This window comes from Dipodomys ordii, unplaced genomic scaffold (genome assembly GCF_000151885.1).
Source record: "Dipodomys ordii isolate 6190 unplaced genomic scaffold, Dord_2.0 Scaffold36, whole genome shotgun sequence".
Lineage (NCBI taxonomy): Eukaryota > Metazoa > Chordata > Mammalia > Rodentia > Heteromyidae > Dipodomys > Dipodomys ordii.
The window spans coordinates 849,528-867,719 of record NW_012267252.1 but is presented as its reverse complement, the minus strand read 5'-3'; the positions used below and the strand labels follow the sequence as shown (position 1 = coordinate 867,719).

Below are 18,192 nucleotides of genomic sequence, written 5' to 3'. Positions count from 1 at the left end.
CGGACTTCTGTTCTTTGAATCACTTAGGTACTTTGAGCTTTGTTGCTCAATGTACCCAGAGCTACCTGACTCCCACTGTTGGAAAAGCTCCTTGTGAGTTTTATAGACAATGAGGGCACTACAAAGTTGTTTTCTTTATATGAGGAATTTCAGGGTTGAAAAACAGATGCACTTTTATCTTTCTGGGGCACAGTCTTTGTTGACATTAGGGGAAAATGTTAGTGAGTGGAGCCACCTAGTGGTGACAATTGGCCACTTACCTTTCTTCCTAAAATGTATGACCAGGGACCTGGTTCCTCCTTGTGCTTGTCTTTCTAAAGCTATGTGTGGAGGAGACATTACCAAAGACTCCGGTCAGATTCAATCTCCCAACTACCCCGATGATTACAGGCCTTCCAAGGAATGTGTGTGGAGGATCACAGTGTCGGATGGATTTCACGTGGGACTTACCTTCCAAGCCTTTGAGGTGAGTGGGGCTTGGATGTCTTCATGAGCATGAAGCAAGTGACAGCTTTAACTCCACACCCTTCACTCTGAAGATGACTTCCACTGTGTAGTTACACACAGGAACTTAAGAGACCATTTTAAGGTCACAGTGAGTTGTGTCACAAGTCTATGAGATTTGCTTCACCTCCTTTGTAAGAGAAGCTGACAGGGCTAACAGAAATGGACAGGTAGGATGGAGGCAGACCAAGGAAGTTTTGTAGAATTGTCTTTTCTCACTTCTTAGTTCCTTCTCAGTTTGATTCACCCATGACTTCTGCCACAAAGAGCTCAGAGAAGCCCAGCACATGCGCAGCATTCCTAAATCATATTCCACTCATAAATCAAAAGCCTTGAATGCAAGTCAGCTGGAATCACCGTGCCCCCTCTGTTTCTCTCTTTAGATTGAAAGACACGACAGCTGTGCCTATGATTACCTGGAAATCCGTGATGGCCCCACACAAGACAGCGCCCTGATCGGCCACTTCTGTGGCTATGAGAAGCCAGATGATGTGAAATCGAGCTCCAACAGACTTTGGATGAAGTTTGTATCCGACAGCTCCATTAACAAAGCAGGCTTTGCGGCCAGTTTTTTCAAGGGTATGAATTAGAAGTTGTTTCCACTTTCAGTCACAGGAAGAAGTATTTCTTCCCCTAGTGGAAGAACCATAAAACCCGTATGGAGCCTCAGCCCCAAGCATGGCTCCTTGCAGGGAGGAGGCAGCCATCCACTGCAGAGCTGTACTGAGCATACCCGCCCGCAGGCCCAGAGTTCACAGTTTTCAGGAGCAGGCTCAAATTTGGCCTCTACAAAGCAGATCATTCTGCACTTGAGAATGAGATGTAGTAAATTTACAAGGTCAAGCTAGAGTACAGTGAAGCTGAGCGTTGGTAACTAGGAATATTTGAACAGCAGCTATCATTGAGTGTGTACCAGAGTCTGGGTAAGATACTGAATTCCCTAGTCAAGGGTGAGAGGGGGCAGAGAAGAGTGTATGCTGGTACTGGGGCTTAAACTCAGGGCCTGGACGCTGTCCCTTGCCGTTTTTACTCAATGCTAGCATTCAATTACTTGATCCACAGGCTTTTTTTGTGATTAATTGGAGGTAAGAGTCTCAAGGACTTTCCTGTCTTGGTTGGCTTGAAGCTATGATCCTCACATCTCACCTCCTGAGAAGCTAGGATTCCAAGTATGATTGGCACTTGGAGCCATCTCTCTTCTGTCTCTTTTTTAGACAGTTCTCCTGTATTCTCCATGAAGCATTAGGGGCCTGAAGAACCAACTTCAAGCCATATCACCATGACAGGCAGCCATAGCTCCCTATTTCCCCTCTACAGAACAGAGAAAAAGAAATCAGCCCAATGAAATGATTGTACCTCCTAAGCTGCCAAGGGCCCAGTGAGATGCGAAGTCACTGTTTTTTATTTATTTATTTATTTTTGTCGGTCATGGGGCTTGAACTGTGGGCCTGAGCCCTGTCCCTGAGCTCTTCAGCTCAAGGGTAGTGCTCTACCACTTGAGCCACAGCATCACTTCTGATTTTTTTCTGGTGGTTTATTGGAGATAAGAGTTTCATGGCCTTTCCTGCCCAGGCTGGCTTTGAGCCTCGATCCTCAGATCTCAGCCTCCTGAATAGCTCAGATTACAGGCATGAGTCACTGGTGCCCTGCTGGTCACTCTTGGGAGCTTCCAGGGAAGAGTAAGGAGCAAAGCAAGAGTCATAATGCCCAGTTTCCCTAGCCCAGTTTCTTTGGAGTGAAGACTAGCAGTAGGGTGTGCTGTGGACACAAGTACCCAGCTCATGTGTCAGGACTACGCCAGCGAGAGAAGCTGGAAGCATAACCACAGGCTTGCAACAGAGTGGGAGCAAGCCAAAGACACTCGTGCCTTGGCGCTTGCTGGTAGCAGGCTCTGTTCAGGGCCCAGCTGGCCCATGACACTGGCCAGGATACCAGTTGGCCTCAGCATCCCTCTCCTGGTGCCAGATGGCAGTCCCTCTCAGAGTTATTGGCTGGGCAATCAGTAGAGCACCTTACATTTCTGGTGATGTGGAGTGATCGCAGCATTCAAGGCTTGGCTAGATCATTTTGGTCCATAGTCCCTCCATAAGGAATGTTAAATTCCCTTTCACCCCTGCTCCCTGAGCCTCCATGGTAAAGGGAACCTGCATCCTTCATGGCATTTCTTCAGATACCTAGAGATAGGCCCCATCTTTCTTTAATACTCTCTGAAACAATTCTTGGGGTGCTACATAAGCTGTCTCAGTATTTAGGCATGGAAGCCTCCTTTCGCTCTGCCAGCTGGAAAATGGAAAGAACTCAGAGCTCTAGCTATGCTAAGCTGAGGCCTGGTCTCAGCTGGGTGCCCCGGGATGTGGAAGGGTGGGCAGTGGACCAGGAAGGTTGGTGAGGATTTAGCCAGGTCACCTTTCCTCTCTGCAGAGGTAGATGAATGTTCCTGGCCAGACCATGGTGGGTGTGAGCAACAGTGTGTAAACACACTTGGCAGCTACATGTGTGCCTGTGACCCCGGCTACGAGTTGGCTACTGACAAGAAGACATGTGAAGGTTTGTATTGAACCTGCCAAGCTGATGTGATGGGGTGGGGAACAGAGTGAGAAATCCACGCCCCCCCCCACCCCCAGACACGCTGAGAGGAACAACTTGGTCACAGGGACAAGTGCGAGTTGCCAGAACTATATGAAATTAAATGAAATGGTGAGACAGGCCACCACTCATTTTCTTCCGTGGCTCTGTGAGATTTACGTCATAATTAAGGCAGAAAATGAAGGCAGAAAAATCTATGAGTCCTTTTGGGTGAGTGCTTTCACCTACCTGTTTCTCCTGTGGGACTGTACTTTTCATGCAAGGCAGGTACAGCGGACAGCTTGGTGCTGACATTTATTTTGTATGTGCAGCCAGTACTGGGGCTTAAAACTCACAGCCTGGGTGCTGCCCTTTAGCTTTCCCCCTCAAGGCTAGCACTCTGCCCCTTGAGCCACAGCTCTACTTCAGCTTTTTGCTGGCTAATTGGAATAAGAGTCTCACAGACTTTCCTACCTATGCTGACTTTAAACCGAGCTCCTCGGGGCTGGGAAGGTGGCTCAGTGGTAGAGTGCTTGCCTGCATGCCTGAAGCCCTGGGTTCGATTCCTCAGCACCACATAAGCAAAAAGAAAAAGCCAGAAGTGGTGCTGTGGCTCAAGTGGTAGAGCACTAGCCTTGAGCTGAAGAGCTGAGGGACAGCGCCCAGGCCCAGAGTTCAGGCTCCACGACTGGACCCAAAAAAACAAAAATAAAATAAACCAAGATCCTCAGATCTCAGCCTCCTGAGTAGCTAGGATTATAGGCATGAGCCACTGGTGCCTGGAAGTGCAGACATTTTTAATTCTTCTTTGGTCCAGACCATATGGTGTCACAACTATGCCGTTAGGTGACAAGTCAATGCATCTTCTTATTTTCTTGTATGTATTATTATTTACGTGCCGGTACTGGGGCTTGAACTTTGGGCCTTATATTCTCACTTGGCTTTCCTTCCTCCAAAGGCTAGCAGTCTACCACTTACATCTCCACCTCCAGGCATCATAATTTTCAAAACAATAAAAGACTTGTCCCCACCTTCCTCCAGATCCTCAGTTTGAAACAGAGGCTAAGTAAAAAGGACACTGAGCGAATCTGCTCCTATTGATTCTATCATCAGGATGGACCAGTGAGGCTCCTTGCTGCAGGGGGAGGGAGGTGGAAGGGGAAATCGCAGTCACGAGGAACAACCACCAAATGAATGTTGCTTCTGTGTCCCCTGCACAGTGGCCTGTGGCGGTTTCATTACCAAGCTGAACGGAACCATCACCAGTCCTGGGTGGCCCAAGGAATATCCCACAAACAAAAACTGTGTCTGGCAAGTGGCAGCCCCCACGCAGTACCGCATCTCCCTGCAGTTTGAAGTGTTCGAACTGGAAGGCAATGACGTATGTATCTGTGCTCTACTGATGGGGAGCCGTGTTAACAAAGTGACTCTGAAAGGGGACCAAGGAGGAGGGTTGGCGGGCAGGGTGGTTGCTCCTGTGGAAGCTGCCATTTTGAAAGAGTCACAGGATCTAAGTCTGGCAGAATCGGGGTGAAGGCTGGGGTAGGGGTGGGAGTTAACCCAGTTTCTTCAGCTGCGCATAGACTACCTCGGGCCCTCTTGTCACTGATAAGTACAAGTGGAATAGGGATCTGAGTAAAAGCATGGACAGCTTGGAGCCCTGGGCTGTGAATCTGGGCGGTTGTGTCCAGCTGAGGTTCAGCTGTTGCTACACACAGCCTGTTCCCTCTCTTGGGAGTAGCTATGGATGACCAAGTTAGGCTGCTATAGCCAGAGTGCTTGCTGGGTATGTCCTGTGTCTGCACATGGAACTGGAGGGGGACCCCCCTGGGGGGGTCACACAGGACTTTTACCTTGCTCCCTTAAAGAACCACCAGCCTGGTGCCCCTCTGCCAGTCAGGCCTATAGCCTGAGACAAGCCCACTGGCAATGACCTGAGTCACAGACCTCACTTCACAGTGAACATTGCACAGACAAAACCCATGTGTAGACTATCCAGCCGTCCCTTTAGAGAAAATCATTGCTGTACCACCATTGCAGAGCTGTGGAACTCCGGACATGTTGTCTGTGCCCTTCCGAGCTTTTGTTTTTCTGCATGAGGACATGGAGGATTTGGATTGTGTCAGTGGCTTAAGAATCTCCTTCCCTTGCACCTTCTTCCTTCTCTTTCTCTTCTCCTTCAGCAAGGGGGGGGGGGCTTTCTTCAAGATAATATCATATGGCAGCCATGATATAAAATGATCGACGCAAGTGGGGTGGTGCTTGATTGGGGCCCTGCTGCGAGAAAGGCACAAAAGACAGGGTTGGTCCCTGGCAGCCTCTGGAACTTAGTCTAATGATCAGCATAGAGAAATAGAGGGGAACCCCCCTTCCCCACCGCTGGAGCTAGCCTGAGCCCATGGGGCCACATGGCAGGGTGCAGACCTAGCCAGGGGCTCTGGGCTGGGAGATGGGCGTAAGGGCTGCTTTCCTCCTTTTTCCCTCGCAGGTCTGTAAGTACGACTTCGTGGAGGTGCGCAGTGGCCTGTCCCCTGATGCTAGGCTGCACGGCAAGTTCTGCGGGTCTGAGACCCCCGAGGTCATCACCTCACAGAGCAACAACATGCGCGTGGAGTTCAAGTCTGACAACACGGTCTCCAAACGGGGCTTCCGGGCCCACTTCTTCTCTGGTAGGTGGATGAGGAGGCGAGGCATGCAGCTCATGGTCAGGTGACTTTGCAAGCTCCCACCTCTGAGTCCCTGTCCCCTCTTAGCTCACCCCTGCATCCTCCCAATATGGGCACCTGGACCCAAGGTCTTTTTTTTTGGGGGGGGGTTCAGTCGTGGGGCCTGAACTCTGTCCCTCAGCTCTTCAGCTCAAGGCTAGCGCTCTACCACTTGAGCCAAGCGCCACTTTTTTCTTTTTTTCTTTTTTTGCTTATATGGTGGTGAGGAATCGAACCCAGGGCCTCAGGCATGCAAGGCAAGCGCTCTACCACTGAGCTACCTTCCCAGCCCCATGGACCCAAGGTCTTTACTCATGTTTTGGAGCGTCCATCACAAATTGCAACTCACTGAGTAGCTTAAGATACAATTATATTCTTACTATTCTAGGGACCAGAAATCTGAAATGTAGGCCCACCCGCAGAGCCTGCGGGTCATACTACATTATAGTGTGGACTGTTTAAGGACTGTAGTTAAGCCAGGTGCCGGTAGCTCATGCCTGTAATCCTAGCTACTCAGGAGGCTGAGATCTGAGGATCGCGGTTCAAAGCCAGCCCAGGCAGGAAAGTTCGTGAGACTCTTATCTCCAATAAACCACTAGAAAACCCGGAAGTGGTGCTGGGGCTCAAGTGGTAGAGCGCTCGCCTTGAGCTGAAGAGCACAGGGACAGCACCTAGGCCCAGAGTTCAAGCCCCATGCCAAAAAAAAAAGGACTGTAGTTAGGTTATTTTATATTCTAATTGCTTAGACCTGAGCAAGAAGCCAATTACTTATAGGCTTTATATGTGCCTGGAAGGTGGCTGGAGTTCCCTCTGAAATAGAAAGATAGATAGATAGATAGATAGATAGATAGATAGATAGATAGATAGATAGATAGATAGATAGATAGATAGATAGATAGATCTATATTGGGCAGTCTCTTGTTGACAAGGGTTTTTTGGTAGTTTTTGTTTTGCTTCATTTCATTTTTTTTGCCAGTATTGGGCTTGAACTTGGAACCTGGTGCTGTCCCATAGCTTTTTCTCTCAAAGGTAGCACTCTACCACTTGAGCCGCAGCTCTACTTCTGGCTTTTTGTTGGTTAATTAGAGATACAAATCTTCCAACTTAACTTCCCTACTGGCTTTGAACCTCAATCCTTAGATCTCAGCTTCCTGAGTAGTTAGGATTACAGGCATGAGCCACTGCATCTGTGTTGATAAATTTTGTTTTAGAGTGCCTGCTGGGGTACAACCCAGCACCGGGCTCAGATAGGTGGCCAGGGTGTGAACAAGCTTACCTCATCCTGCATTTTGGGGCCCTTAGGGGTAGGCCAGAGTATCAAGGATGGATGTTGGAAGGAGAGGAATCCTGGCTACCTGGAACATAGGGGAAGGCTTTTTGTAGTACGCATGGTGTTCTAGGCCAGGCCTAAGGGATGGACAGGACAAGGGTGGGGCTGGGATGAATAGAAAGAAAGTGATAATGTCCAAGAAGAGAAAGCAGTGGGAGCTTGGGTTTGGGGTCTCAAACTGAGTACAGAGACCAAGATGAGAGCAGACTGAACCAAGTCAGTCCTCAAGACCAGGGATGAGGTGGGCCATGTTGGGTGGGGTTGGGTTTTAGAGGACCTTGAATGTAGACAGAAGAGTGAGGATTCATCAGAACCAGATGTGGGACCCTCTGCAGGTCCTCAGCAGGGGTGCTGTGAAGGCCTGTGATCCAGCCAGACCTCAAGTGTGGAGCTGGGCGGGTAGGGGAGTGGACCAGCACCTCCCTGAGAGGAGGTGTGCGAGTCTCCAGAGTGGGGCACACCTCCATGCTTGCCTTGGAACTCTGAGGGCAGAAGAGCTGAGTCTGAGCAGGGTGAGGGCCTACGAGTGTCCCCAGAAGAACCCAGGAATGGAGGGGCTGGCTCCTGTCCTGGGGTGCTGGGTGGAGACCACTGAGGCACACAGTCAGGCCCTGCCCCGTGTCCCAGCCACAGGCAGGGCTGCAGCAGGGTCAGCACTCACTGACCTCCTGAGTCCACAGGCAGGAAGTGGTGTGTGAGCCCAGACCTGCAGGTGGCTCGCTTAGGCCACTTGCTGAGTGACTCTGGGCACCCCAGTCCTCCCAGCCTCTGTTTGCTTACCTGAAAAATGGGTACGAGCCCTCCTTCCTGAGGTTGGGTGGAAATGAACTTGATAACATATAGGAAGTGCTTGGGGCAGGTCCCACTCCTAGGACATACTCAGTACCCAGTGACTTTTGCTATAATAGGAATCCTTCCTGCAGGGGCAGAGAACACATGTGCGGTGTGGCAAACAGTTTTAGGAGCTGAGGGAATCAAACATACCTGCCAAACCATGTGAGCACACACACACACACACACACACACACACACACACACCATAAGAGGATGATGGGGGACAGTCAGGGAGGTTCCCTGGAGGAGGGTGCTTTGGAACAGGGTCTGAGCCATGAGGGACCCTCCCAACCAGAGATTCCATTGATCTTCCCAGACAAAGATGAATGTGCCAAGGACAATGGTGGCTGCCAGCACGAGTGTGTCAACACGTTCGGGAGCTACCTGTGCAGGTGTCGGAACGGGTATCGGCTGCATGAGAACGAGCACGACTGCAAAGAGGGTGAGGGCAACCTCTGGGTCCAGCTGCACGCCCTTCCCCCGTGGGCACATGCGCTAGGGAGGTGGGGTGGGCAGGGCTGCGGTGGGGGTGGGCAGGGCTGTGGTGGGGTGGGGTGGGGTGGGCCGGACTGCTCCAGGAGAGGCCTGAGTCTGGGCCTCAACCTCTGCGTGCCTTGCTCTGGTTTGCTGGGAGTGGTTCAGTGTTCCTGGCTTCTTCAGGTGCCCCATGCTGAGTTACTGAAAAGTGGTTAAGCTATAGGCCCAGGTCTACACCCCAGATAGCCACTCATTAGTGGTGTGACCTTGTACAAGTTAGTCCCTGAGACTCAGCAAGAGGCTCAGTGTGCCTCCTTCCTGAAGTTTCGTAGATATTAAAAGAATGCCTAGAAAGCATTCCAGCCTGGTGCATATAACACACGCAGGTATCAATAAATATCAGCCACCGTATATGCCATAATACTATTACCCAAACACCGGCCTTATAGGGACCAAGAATTTGGGGAGAACTTTTCTCCATGCTCCATTCATTCATGGGAGTCCAGTCATTCTCGAAGCCACCCCTCCATTCTGGTTCTGTCCTGTGAAACAGTTTGAACATCTGTGATAAACTCAGGCACCAGGCCTTGATGCCACAGAGTCCACCATGTTCGCTGGGTGTGGTGACCTGTGAAGACCATAGATTGCCCCCCACACCCCGGCTTTCTTACTAGGAAATGGGAAGGAGTAAAATAATTGAATGAGTGCTCAGCACAGAGGAAGACACAGTCTAACCACTGCCCAGGGTGCAATTAGTGTGCAGGTCCTGGGGGTGTACTGTGAGAGCAGAGCAATAACCAGGACAACGCAGAGAGTTCTCCACATGCTGGAAAGCTGAAAGAGGCACATGCACAGGGCATAGAGTGACAGCGAGATCTCTGCTGCTCTCCCAGGGCAGGATCTCAGCTACCTCTTACATGTGGTATCTCACTTAATCTGCATGTACGAGGCTGATACCCCTTTTATAAATAAGGCCCCATAGGTAGTAGAATCAGGACCTGAACTGAGCTCCATCTGACCCCAAGGCCGGTGCTTCTAACCTAGTATTATTTGCAATGCCAGCATCCTTGTGGACAGTTAATAGAATATCCTGGCTCCTGAGCCACAGTGAGGTAGGCAGGAACGCAATTCAAACAAATCAGCAAATCTCTGCACCAAAGAGCACTGGATTCAGGCTGCCCCCCACTCATCTTTGATGACCCCCAAGACAAAGAAACCAGAGAAGAAACCCCTATAACAAATACCTTTGATGCTGTTTACAAGTGAATGACACACTCTCTCTCCCCCCTGTGACCCCCCAGCTGGCTGTGCACACAAAATTAGCAGTGCAGAAGGGACCCTGGCAACCCCCAACTGGCCTGATAAATACCCCAGCCGGAGGGAGTGCACCTGGAACATCTCTTCTACCGCAGGCCACAGGGTGAAACTCGTGAGTCATGTCGTAGCTGGTTAAGAACTTGCATTTCCACATTGGGCAGGCCTGAGTTTGAGTCTCTGCTCTGCCACTTCCTATTACTGACACTTAGTTGTGGTTCTACCCAGAATTTCCTGGTCTTTGATTCACTGTGTAGAAAGTGGGGGTGTTGATAAAGCCTGCTTCATGGGGCTGTGGTGTAGAAGGAAAACAGAGGTCACACACAACAGCTCTGTAACTCCACTGGCCCACGATGGCTCTGTGTGTGTGTGTGTGTGTGTGTGTGTGTGTGTGTGTGTACCCCACAGATCTGCAGGGCTGTTGAAATTCAGTTGTTTCAGTATTGATTTTTTTTTTTTTGGTCCGGTTGTGGGGCCTGAACTTTAGGCCTGGGCGCTGTCCCTCAGCTCTTCAGCTCAAGGCTAGTGCTCTTCCATTGAGCCACAGTGCCACTCCTGGCTTTTTTCTTTGTGCGTATGTAGTGCTGAGGAATCGAACCCAGGGCCTTATGCATGCAAGGCAAGCGCTCTACCACTGAACCACCTTCCCAGCCCCAGTGTTGATTTTTTTTTAAAATAACCCCAAACATGACATTCTCAAGGTTTAAAAAATAATTTCAGTAAGCACTGAAGGTTGGGAAGGAAAATGGGTGCCCTCAGCATTTTCTTCTGAATGCATCCAGAAATTTCTTATGCATGTATATGGGGAAAATATAGATTTTTTTTCTTACTTAGGCCACTCAAATGAGATCAAATTATCTTACAACTTATATTTATCCAATCAGTGATAGGAAAGTTATGTTTGTTCTTTCTTGAATTAAAAAGGAAAATCCTTGCAAGTCTTGATTAAGTCTCATTCATGTAACTGATGTGTGGTCTCAAACCACTTGCTTGGTTATTTCAAAGGAGAAATATATCTCTCTCAGTCTTATTTCTTAACTCCCAGGGACTGCCAGAGTCTGGAGTACATGGCAAATTCACTTTGCCAGCTGGGCTGACAAAATTTTTGCTGTTATTATTTTAAACGAATCCTCTAAATACTGACAGGAGCAGGATTTGTCCTGCCAATGACAGAACACTAACTCAGGGAGAATGCAAGAGATCGGAGATGCAAGCATGCTCACCAGTGGCCAGCGGCATGGGGACTGTGAGGTTATTTAGTGCTGAGGGCCCTAACTGAGATGTGGACAGGTGAATCTCCTTGAGTGAAGGTTAGACAGGTAGACAGGCATGGAGACATGCAGAAGGGATACAGGGTGCTTTCAGCCCACACGTCCAGTACATGCTGCACGTGGGAACTGCTCTCCTTGGTTGCTCCCAGGAGCTGCATGGGTCATGAGAACAGCCTCAGATCTGGGTGAGAGTAGATCCAGAGTGCATTTAAGAAAGCACGCCTTCCCAAGACTGCCATCTGCTGGAATGTGTTTGCAATGGCAGCATTCATCCTGGATAACCGTTAGGGAATGGAACACAGAGCAGCATGCTCGGCACAGTCATACCTATTTTGTCTGTACAGCAGACAGAAATGTTGTCTCACAGATGTATTCTAGCCTGTATTCTAACTACTAAGATGGCTGAGATCTAACAATCAAGCCAAATCAGGCAGGAAAGCTAAGGGACAGTGCCTAGACCCTGAGTTCAAGCTTCAGAACTGGTAATTTTTTAAAAGTCTCTGAGACCACTCCTGGGTTACAACCCTACTGCGTCAGTGTGTGACCTTGGGCAAGTCACCTGATGTATGCTTGCTTTCAACACCTGTGGAGTCGGGGTAGACTTTTGCACGTTAAATGAGGTAATATTGTAAAGCATTCGGCACAGCTGCTGGCCTGAGGGAAATGCTCAGCCCTTGCTGGTTCCTGGAATTCAGGGAAGGGAGAGAAGAGGACAGAGCTGGGAATGCGTAGCTAGGATGGAAAACTGCTGCTCACTGGTGGTCACCATGTTATCAACCATCTCTGCTTGTCTCCCCTACAAAGGGATCGTGGCATGGTAGGAGTAGCTCATGTGTCTTCAGAGTTGTTTTGGAGACCAAAAGGAGGCTGAACGGAGCCCCTCTCCCCAGTGCCCCTGAGCTCCATGGTTAGGCACCTCCTTGCATGGCAGGCTGGACAGATGCCACCACCACTGACAGCTCGCCTTTCCCCTCCCCACCCCCGCTCCATGCCAGGTCCTTGCTCTACTTTCTGCTCTTCTGTTCCCAGACGTTCAATGAGTTTGAGATCGAGCAGCACCAGGAATGTGCCTATGATCACCTGGAAATGTACGATGGACCTGACATCCTGGCCCCTACCCTCGGTCGATTCTGTGGCAGCAAGAAGCCAGAGCCCATAGTGGCATCGGGCAGCAGCCTGTTCCTCAGGTTCTATTCGGACGCCTCAGTGCAGAGGAAAGGCTTTCAGGCAGCACATAGCACAGGTACCAAGTGGCGGGGCACTGCGGGGGAGATGGGGTTGTGTGTGGTGAAGGCAGAGAAGCCGTCGAGGGGACACACTGTGTGATAAAATGGACCTGTGCACTGGTGGCTCATGCCTGGAATCCTAGCTACCCAGGAAGCTGAGATCTGAGGATCGAGGTCCAAAGCCAGCCTAAACACAAAGCTTTGTGAGACTCTTACCTCCAATTAGCCAACAAATTGCTGCAAGTGGAGCTGTGGCTCAGATGGTAGAACACCAGCCTTGAGAAACAAAAACAAAAACAAACAAGCAAGAGTATGAAGCGCTGAGTTCAAGCCCCAATACTGGCACACGTGGAAGGGAGGGAGGGAGGAAAGAAGAGAGGGAGGGAGGGGAAGGAAAGGAAAGAAAGAAAGAAAGGAAAGAAAAGGAAGGAAGAAAGAAAGAAGGAAGAAAGGAAGGAAGGAAGGAAGAGAGAGAGAACTGAAAAGAAAAGAGAAAAGAAATGGTCAGTCATCATAGGCAAAAAGGTGGCAGGTTTTTGGTGGTGGTCGTTCAGGTCATTTGTTGGTTTTGCTTTGCTTATTTCCATTCGTTTTGCTCCTAGGGTTGGAACTCAGGGCCTCTCACTTGATGGCAGATGCTCTCTCACTGAGCCAGGCAGGCTATCAGCCCCTTTTGATGTCTTTAAATGTCAAAATTTGATGTAGGCAACCCTTCATCAATTCCTTTCCTCTCTTCCACCCTCCAAAAATGTACTTGTAATTTCGCTGGCCTGTGAAGTTAGTAGTCTGGGAGCCAGCGATAGCCAGCAGTCCTTTCGATCCTCTGAGTAGGAAAATGGGAAAGTGAAAACACTTCTGTTCCCTGTTACTTTTTCCTGCATTCAAAATACCAGTAGCTCTGTGATCCCTTGGGGAAGAAAAGGCCTATGCTCATAACTTACATTATTTGCTTTTCTACGTAGAAGGTCAGGAGGAAAAGGAGCTGCTCTTACAGCTTCAGGAGGCTAGTTAGCGCCTGGACCAGCTCCAGGGGCAGACATAGAGGCCTCGTGGGCTCTTCCATCCGGGAGTTACATTGTGCTCACAGCTTCTGCACATCTGAGCCAGAGAACATAGCCATGGAGCCCTAATGTCCCTAACACACACACACACACACACACACACACACACACACACACACACGAGCACACAAGCCAGGAACCAGGACTCAGGTCAAACAAAACAACAACAATCACCTTTGCCTGGCAGGCTAGTTTGCCCTGCTTAGCCATAGACACTGCATGGCGTGTTCCCCAGAGGAGTTTAAAGGCCACTGAGTAGTGACCTCACTGTCTTGTGCATGCAGCCAGAGATCAAGTACTGGAGGTAACCTAGAGTCCCAGCAGGAAATTGGGGGCACTCTTGGTTGTTTGGATGTAAAGGTAATTGTTGAGGTGAATGTGATAAAGGCACTGTTTATAAAGGGCTGCGTGGTGTGTGGGGACACCTCCAAGGTTTGGGCAGCCACAGGTTATAGAACCAGGAGGCTGTAATCACCCCAGGCCCAAATGAGGACTTCTGGAAGCTGCTTGACCAGCAAGGAAGGTGCTGGGGACTAAGTGCTTCTCCCTCACTCTGATGAGCTGGTGCTCAGAGCCCAGTGGTGCTGGTGGGGTGTAGGTAAAGTTGAGCTCAGCCCCCTGGGGCCCCAGCAGGTAAGGAAGGAGCATTCTTGCATTACTCTGTGTTCTGTGCTAATTTTATTTCCATCTGGGGCTCAGAAAACTGGAAATTTCCCAAAGACAGGTCAGATCTAGAAGAAATTCCAGGCCAGGGGAAGGAAGCATAGGAGAGCTTCAAGTGCAGCAGGGTTGGGGCCAGCTGGGGATGTAGCTCCATCAGTGCCTAGAAATGTGAACCAAACCTGGAAGTGCTCAGAACCCACAGCATGGGGCACTCGCGCTGCTGGGACACTCCCTTCCTGGAGGTGGAGGGTCGGGTGCTGTGTAGCACACTGGGGAGGAGGAATGGAGGAATCTGCCTCCAGAATCTCAAGGGCTTCCCTGTCCAGATCAGACTCCTTTATCCATTTTATCCATGTGCACTGAGGTGGCCTACAGACACATTGGTATACGCCCCAGGCCAACTTGAGCCGATGTTCCAGTAAAATGGTCAGGGGTCATGAGTGTAAACTGAGGGTCTGTCCAAGAAGGGACCAGCAAGGCAAGGGAAGAGGGTATTGAGGGGTTAAGAGAATCAAAGGATCTCTCTCTCTCTCTCTCTCTCTCTCTCACACACACACACACACACACACAGCACAATACCCACCAACACTGTTTGCAAAGGGGAAGAAGAGCAGAAATGGGAACATGGAGGCGGGGAGTGAGTTTGTTCAAAGTGCAACGTGCATGTGTGTGGACAGAAGCATCACCACCGACCCTCTGATGTTACAAATGTACACAAATTCAAACAAAAATAATAAAATTCAGAAGCCATGGCTGAAGGATGCAGCCAGAACTCTGAGGTGCACGCCCCTGTGACCCCCACCTCAGCCTGTAGTAGGTTTTCTCAAATGCAAGAGCAAGCAAGACCAGCACGCTGAGGTTTCTCCTATGGGGCTACCTGTGGTTCTGAGGTGCCCTCTGGTGGCAGCAATGTCACATTACACCAAGTCAAGGCCGGCCTGAGTGAGCCCTTCTGCTTCCTGTACTGGCCTAACTTGTCAGACCCAGCAAGTGGTCAGGCAAGCCATTCATCAGCCCCATTCCCCCTTAAATGGGGAGAGAAAAAAAGCAGCCCGCCTTTTTCAGTGGCATGCTCAGGGATTCTGGGAGGCCTTGCGTGGCCCCATTGGAAACAGGAGATTGGCTTCTAATGGACAGTTTGATTTCAGCCCCCCAGGGGAGTGCTGACCTCAGACGTCCTGCCTCTGTTTACTCCTCTGTGAAATGGGAGGACAGGACTTCGTGTAGGGGCTCTGCAGAGCAGCTGGCAGGAAGCAGGTGGGGTGGCACCAGGGCTCTGGGGACTGAGGGTATGTCTTCTTCCTCTCTCTGCCCCAGAGTGTGGGGGCAGGCTGAAGGCCGAAGTACAGACCAAAGAGCTCTATTCCCACGCCCAGTTTGGGGACAACAACTACCCGAGCCAGGCCCGCTGTGATTGGGTGATAGTAGCGGAGGATGGCTATGGCGTGGAGTTGATCTTCCGGACCTTCGAAGTGGAGGAGGAGGCTGAGTGTGGCTATGACTACATGGAGGCCTACGATGGCTATGACAGCTCAGCACCCAGGCTTGGCCGCTTCTGTGGCTCAGGGGTGAGTCGCACCCAGAGGTGGGGGGGGTGCTAAATAGCCAGATTGACACCTGGGCGTGTAAGCCATTGCTGCCCCTGCCACTTGCTGGCACTAGAGTGGGAAACAGGAGTTGGAGGTTGGATAAAGCTTTTGAAGCTGTGCAATCCAAGGACAGGATCCCTTGGAGGTCCTGAATGGGAAGTTCCTTGTCTCTGCCAGGACCCAGCAGACAGCAGTGGGAGCGTGATTCCCACTCCCAGAGTGCCTGGCATAACCTTTCCAACAAACACAGCAGCTCTGCCATCTTCCTGACCTCCTTGGGACGGAGACCTGACCCTTGTTCAAGGTCTCTTGGGAGACACATCCCAATGGTAATGGGCAAAGCACCTGGGAGTCCTGGTCAGAAAGCTCTGAGCCAGCTCTCACCTCTGTCTGTGATCTGGGGTCTCAGGTTGCTCAGCAGGGCCATGGATGTAGCGGCTGCCTTACAGAGTGCTTGCAAAGCTTCTTTGAGATAAGGGAGGGCAGGCCTGGCCCACCTGTGCACTTGGTGCATGGTAGACTCTGTGCGCTATGCATCTTGGATCCTCTATGGAGAAGCAAGACCCACAGAGCCCTAGAGAGCAAGAGTTTTGCGGTGCTTTCCTTTGAAAGCATTGAGTTGTTTGGATGTCCCTCAGAGCCTCTGGCGTTGGGGATGCTTCATTGTACCATCAGCCATCCTGTGTCCTCAAGTTGAGTACTGTCCTGTTCTGATTTAAACTCCAACCACAGACAACTTGCCTAATGCTCTCTGGTTTTCCTTTCTCCTCTCCTCAGCCATTAGAAGAAATCTACTCTGCAGGGGACTCCCTGATGATTCGATTCCACACAGACGACACCATCAACAAGAAAGGTTTCCACGCCCAATATACCAGCACCAAGTTTCAGGATGCTCTGCACATGAAATAGGAAGGCCCAAGTTGTAGAAAGACAGGAACTGAGGAGGGCTTTGTCATAGCACCTTGAGAGCCAGCCCCAAACAGTGTACAGTCTTTTTCTCAAACAAAAACTTAAAATCCAATCTGGAAGGTATGTAGTTAGACAAAAGTTACCTAAGGGTTTGGCCCACAAAATGAAAGAGAAAAGTGTTCCCTTGGTTCCAGCTATAATGTTAGCACTCACGGGCCTCAGAAGGTAAAGGTTTGAAGTCACTGACCACGCAAGCTATGCTTGTTCATTCTCATTGTCCGTCCCTTGCTCCTATGGGGCAACAGGCCAGCTAAGGGCTGGTCATTCCACTGTTCTAGATACGTTTCCATAGATGCCTGCCGTGCGACTAGATCCTGGAGATACAGCCTGTCTTCTGTCTGCACTGGGCAATGAGGATCATGTGGCTGTGGCTCATTTGTTACTCCCAGTACTGGCTAGGAAGTTTTGCTTTTTCTCTGCCAGGGACATGTCAGCTAGGAACGTGGAGGACAAAGAGCGGTAGAGGACAAGGTAGCTGCTTACAGCGCAAACATGAGAGTCATCATCATGACCTTGGAAGACCTTTGCCTTTCCTCTGCCTCTTTGACCCCTTTGGGTTCCCTTATCCCTAATTACATTAGGGATTATGGCCTCCACTGGACATCCCAGCAGAACATTTGCTGCTGGGAATCTTGTTTGCCAAAAAGAAAATGTCTTGACTCTTCCTGATACTCCTTCCCATCGCTGACTTTGAGAAGACACCATCTATGCCTGGGCTCCCACTGGCTTCCAGATAACCTCCAGCAATGGCAGCAACTGCTGGGGTGATCCTCAGTTCCTTGACCGCCAGGGCAAAGTGCATCTGCAAGACGTGCAAACACATCTTAGGAGGGACCAGGGCAGGTCCTGGTGGGGTGAACACTGTTCGTTTTAAGTTAGAGGCCCACCAGCCTTGGCACTTGTTCTAGAGAAATAGAGATGATATTTGCGTAATTTTAATACCTCAAGGTATAACTTAAGCAAGGAGGTTGTTTTGAATGGCATTTCATTAAGGCATCTATGGGCATTATAAGCTCAAAGCTGTGTGGTATGTTAGCTTTTAAAAGAATATTTATGTTGGAATAATTTTACAGTAATGTTTACATAGCCAGAAGTCCTGTTTAGTTGCATTTGAATACAGGGCAGCACATGAGTGGTTCCAGTGAGCTCCCAGGCTCCTGAATTCCTTTGGGAATGAAGGATCATTTTAAACAAGGTGTTTGTGAAAGGCTAAGGGTTATAGTTTGTGAAGATCAGACTTTGTAGCCAGAAGACTGTTTCAAATTAAAAGTGATTGCTGGGAGTAAAACCTAGAATAAAACTAGGAGAAAGAAAGAAAGACAGACAGACAGACATGGGAATAAGTTTTTCTCAAAACAGAAAAAAATCAAAGTTATAATAATATATGTGTATATGTGTATGGATGTAAAGGATCAGTGGTCAAAGCCTTAAATCACAGCAGTGTGAAAAATGCCACCCATTGGCGGTAGCTTTCTGGCCCCAGCTTCCAGTGCTGGCTCCACATGTTCTGCCCACCTCCTCCTGAGCTCTCTCCAGCCTATCCCAGCCCTGGACTGAGGCTCGCCTTCCGTCTTCATGTCTGGATGGATGGCCCACTCTGCTCAGGGTGAACTTTGATATGGCAAGTAGAGCAACGTCTCCCCTGGGTCAGATCCATCTTCCTGTTCCTGTGGGTCCCATTTCT

The 18,192-nt window shown here is 49.9% G+C and overlaps 1 protein-coding gene across 1 annotated transcript in view; it reads left to right on the top strand.

The window, feature by feature from the left end:
- The window catches only part of Tll2 (tolloid-like 2), a 107,394-nt gene extending 90,012 nt beyond the window's left edge, over window positions 1-17,382 (top strand). Inside the window, exons 12-21 of the mRNA XM_013017559.1 lie at window positions 321-466; window positions 888-1,083; window positions 2,926-3,051; window positions 4,290-4,450; window positions 5,558-5,738; window positions 8,255-8,380; window positions 9,717-9,844; window positions 12,030-12,243; window positions 15,268-15,518; window positions 16,317-17,382. Coding sequence (XP_012873013.1) covers window positions 321-466; window positions 888-1,083; window positions 2,926-3,051; window positions 4,290-4,450; window positions 5,558-5,738; window positions 8,255-8,380; window positions 9,717-9,844; window positions 12,030-12,243; window positions 15,268-15,518; window positions 16,317-16,448 — 1,661 coding nt within the window. The 3' untranslated portion in view covers window positions 16,449-17,382. The remainder of the gene's footprint in view (window positions 1-320; window positions 467-887; window positions 1,084-2,925; window positions 3,052-4,289; window positions 4,451-5,557; window positions 5,739-8,254; window positions 8,381-9,716; window positions 9,845-12,029; window positions 12,244-15,267; window positions 15,519-16,316) is intronic.
- The last annotated feature ends 810 nt before the right edge of the window (window positions 17,383-18,192 follow it).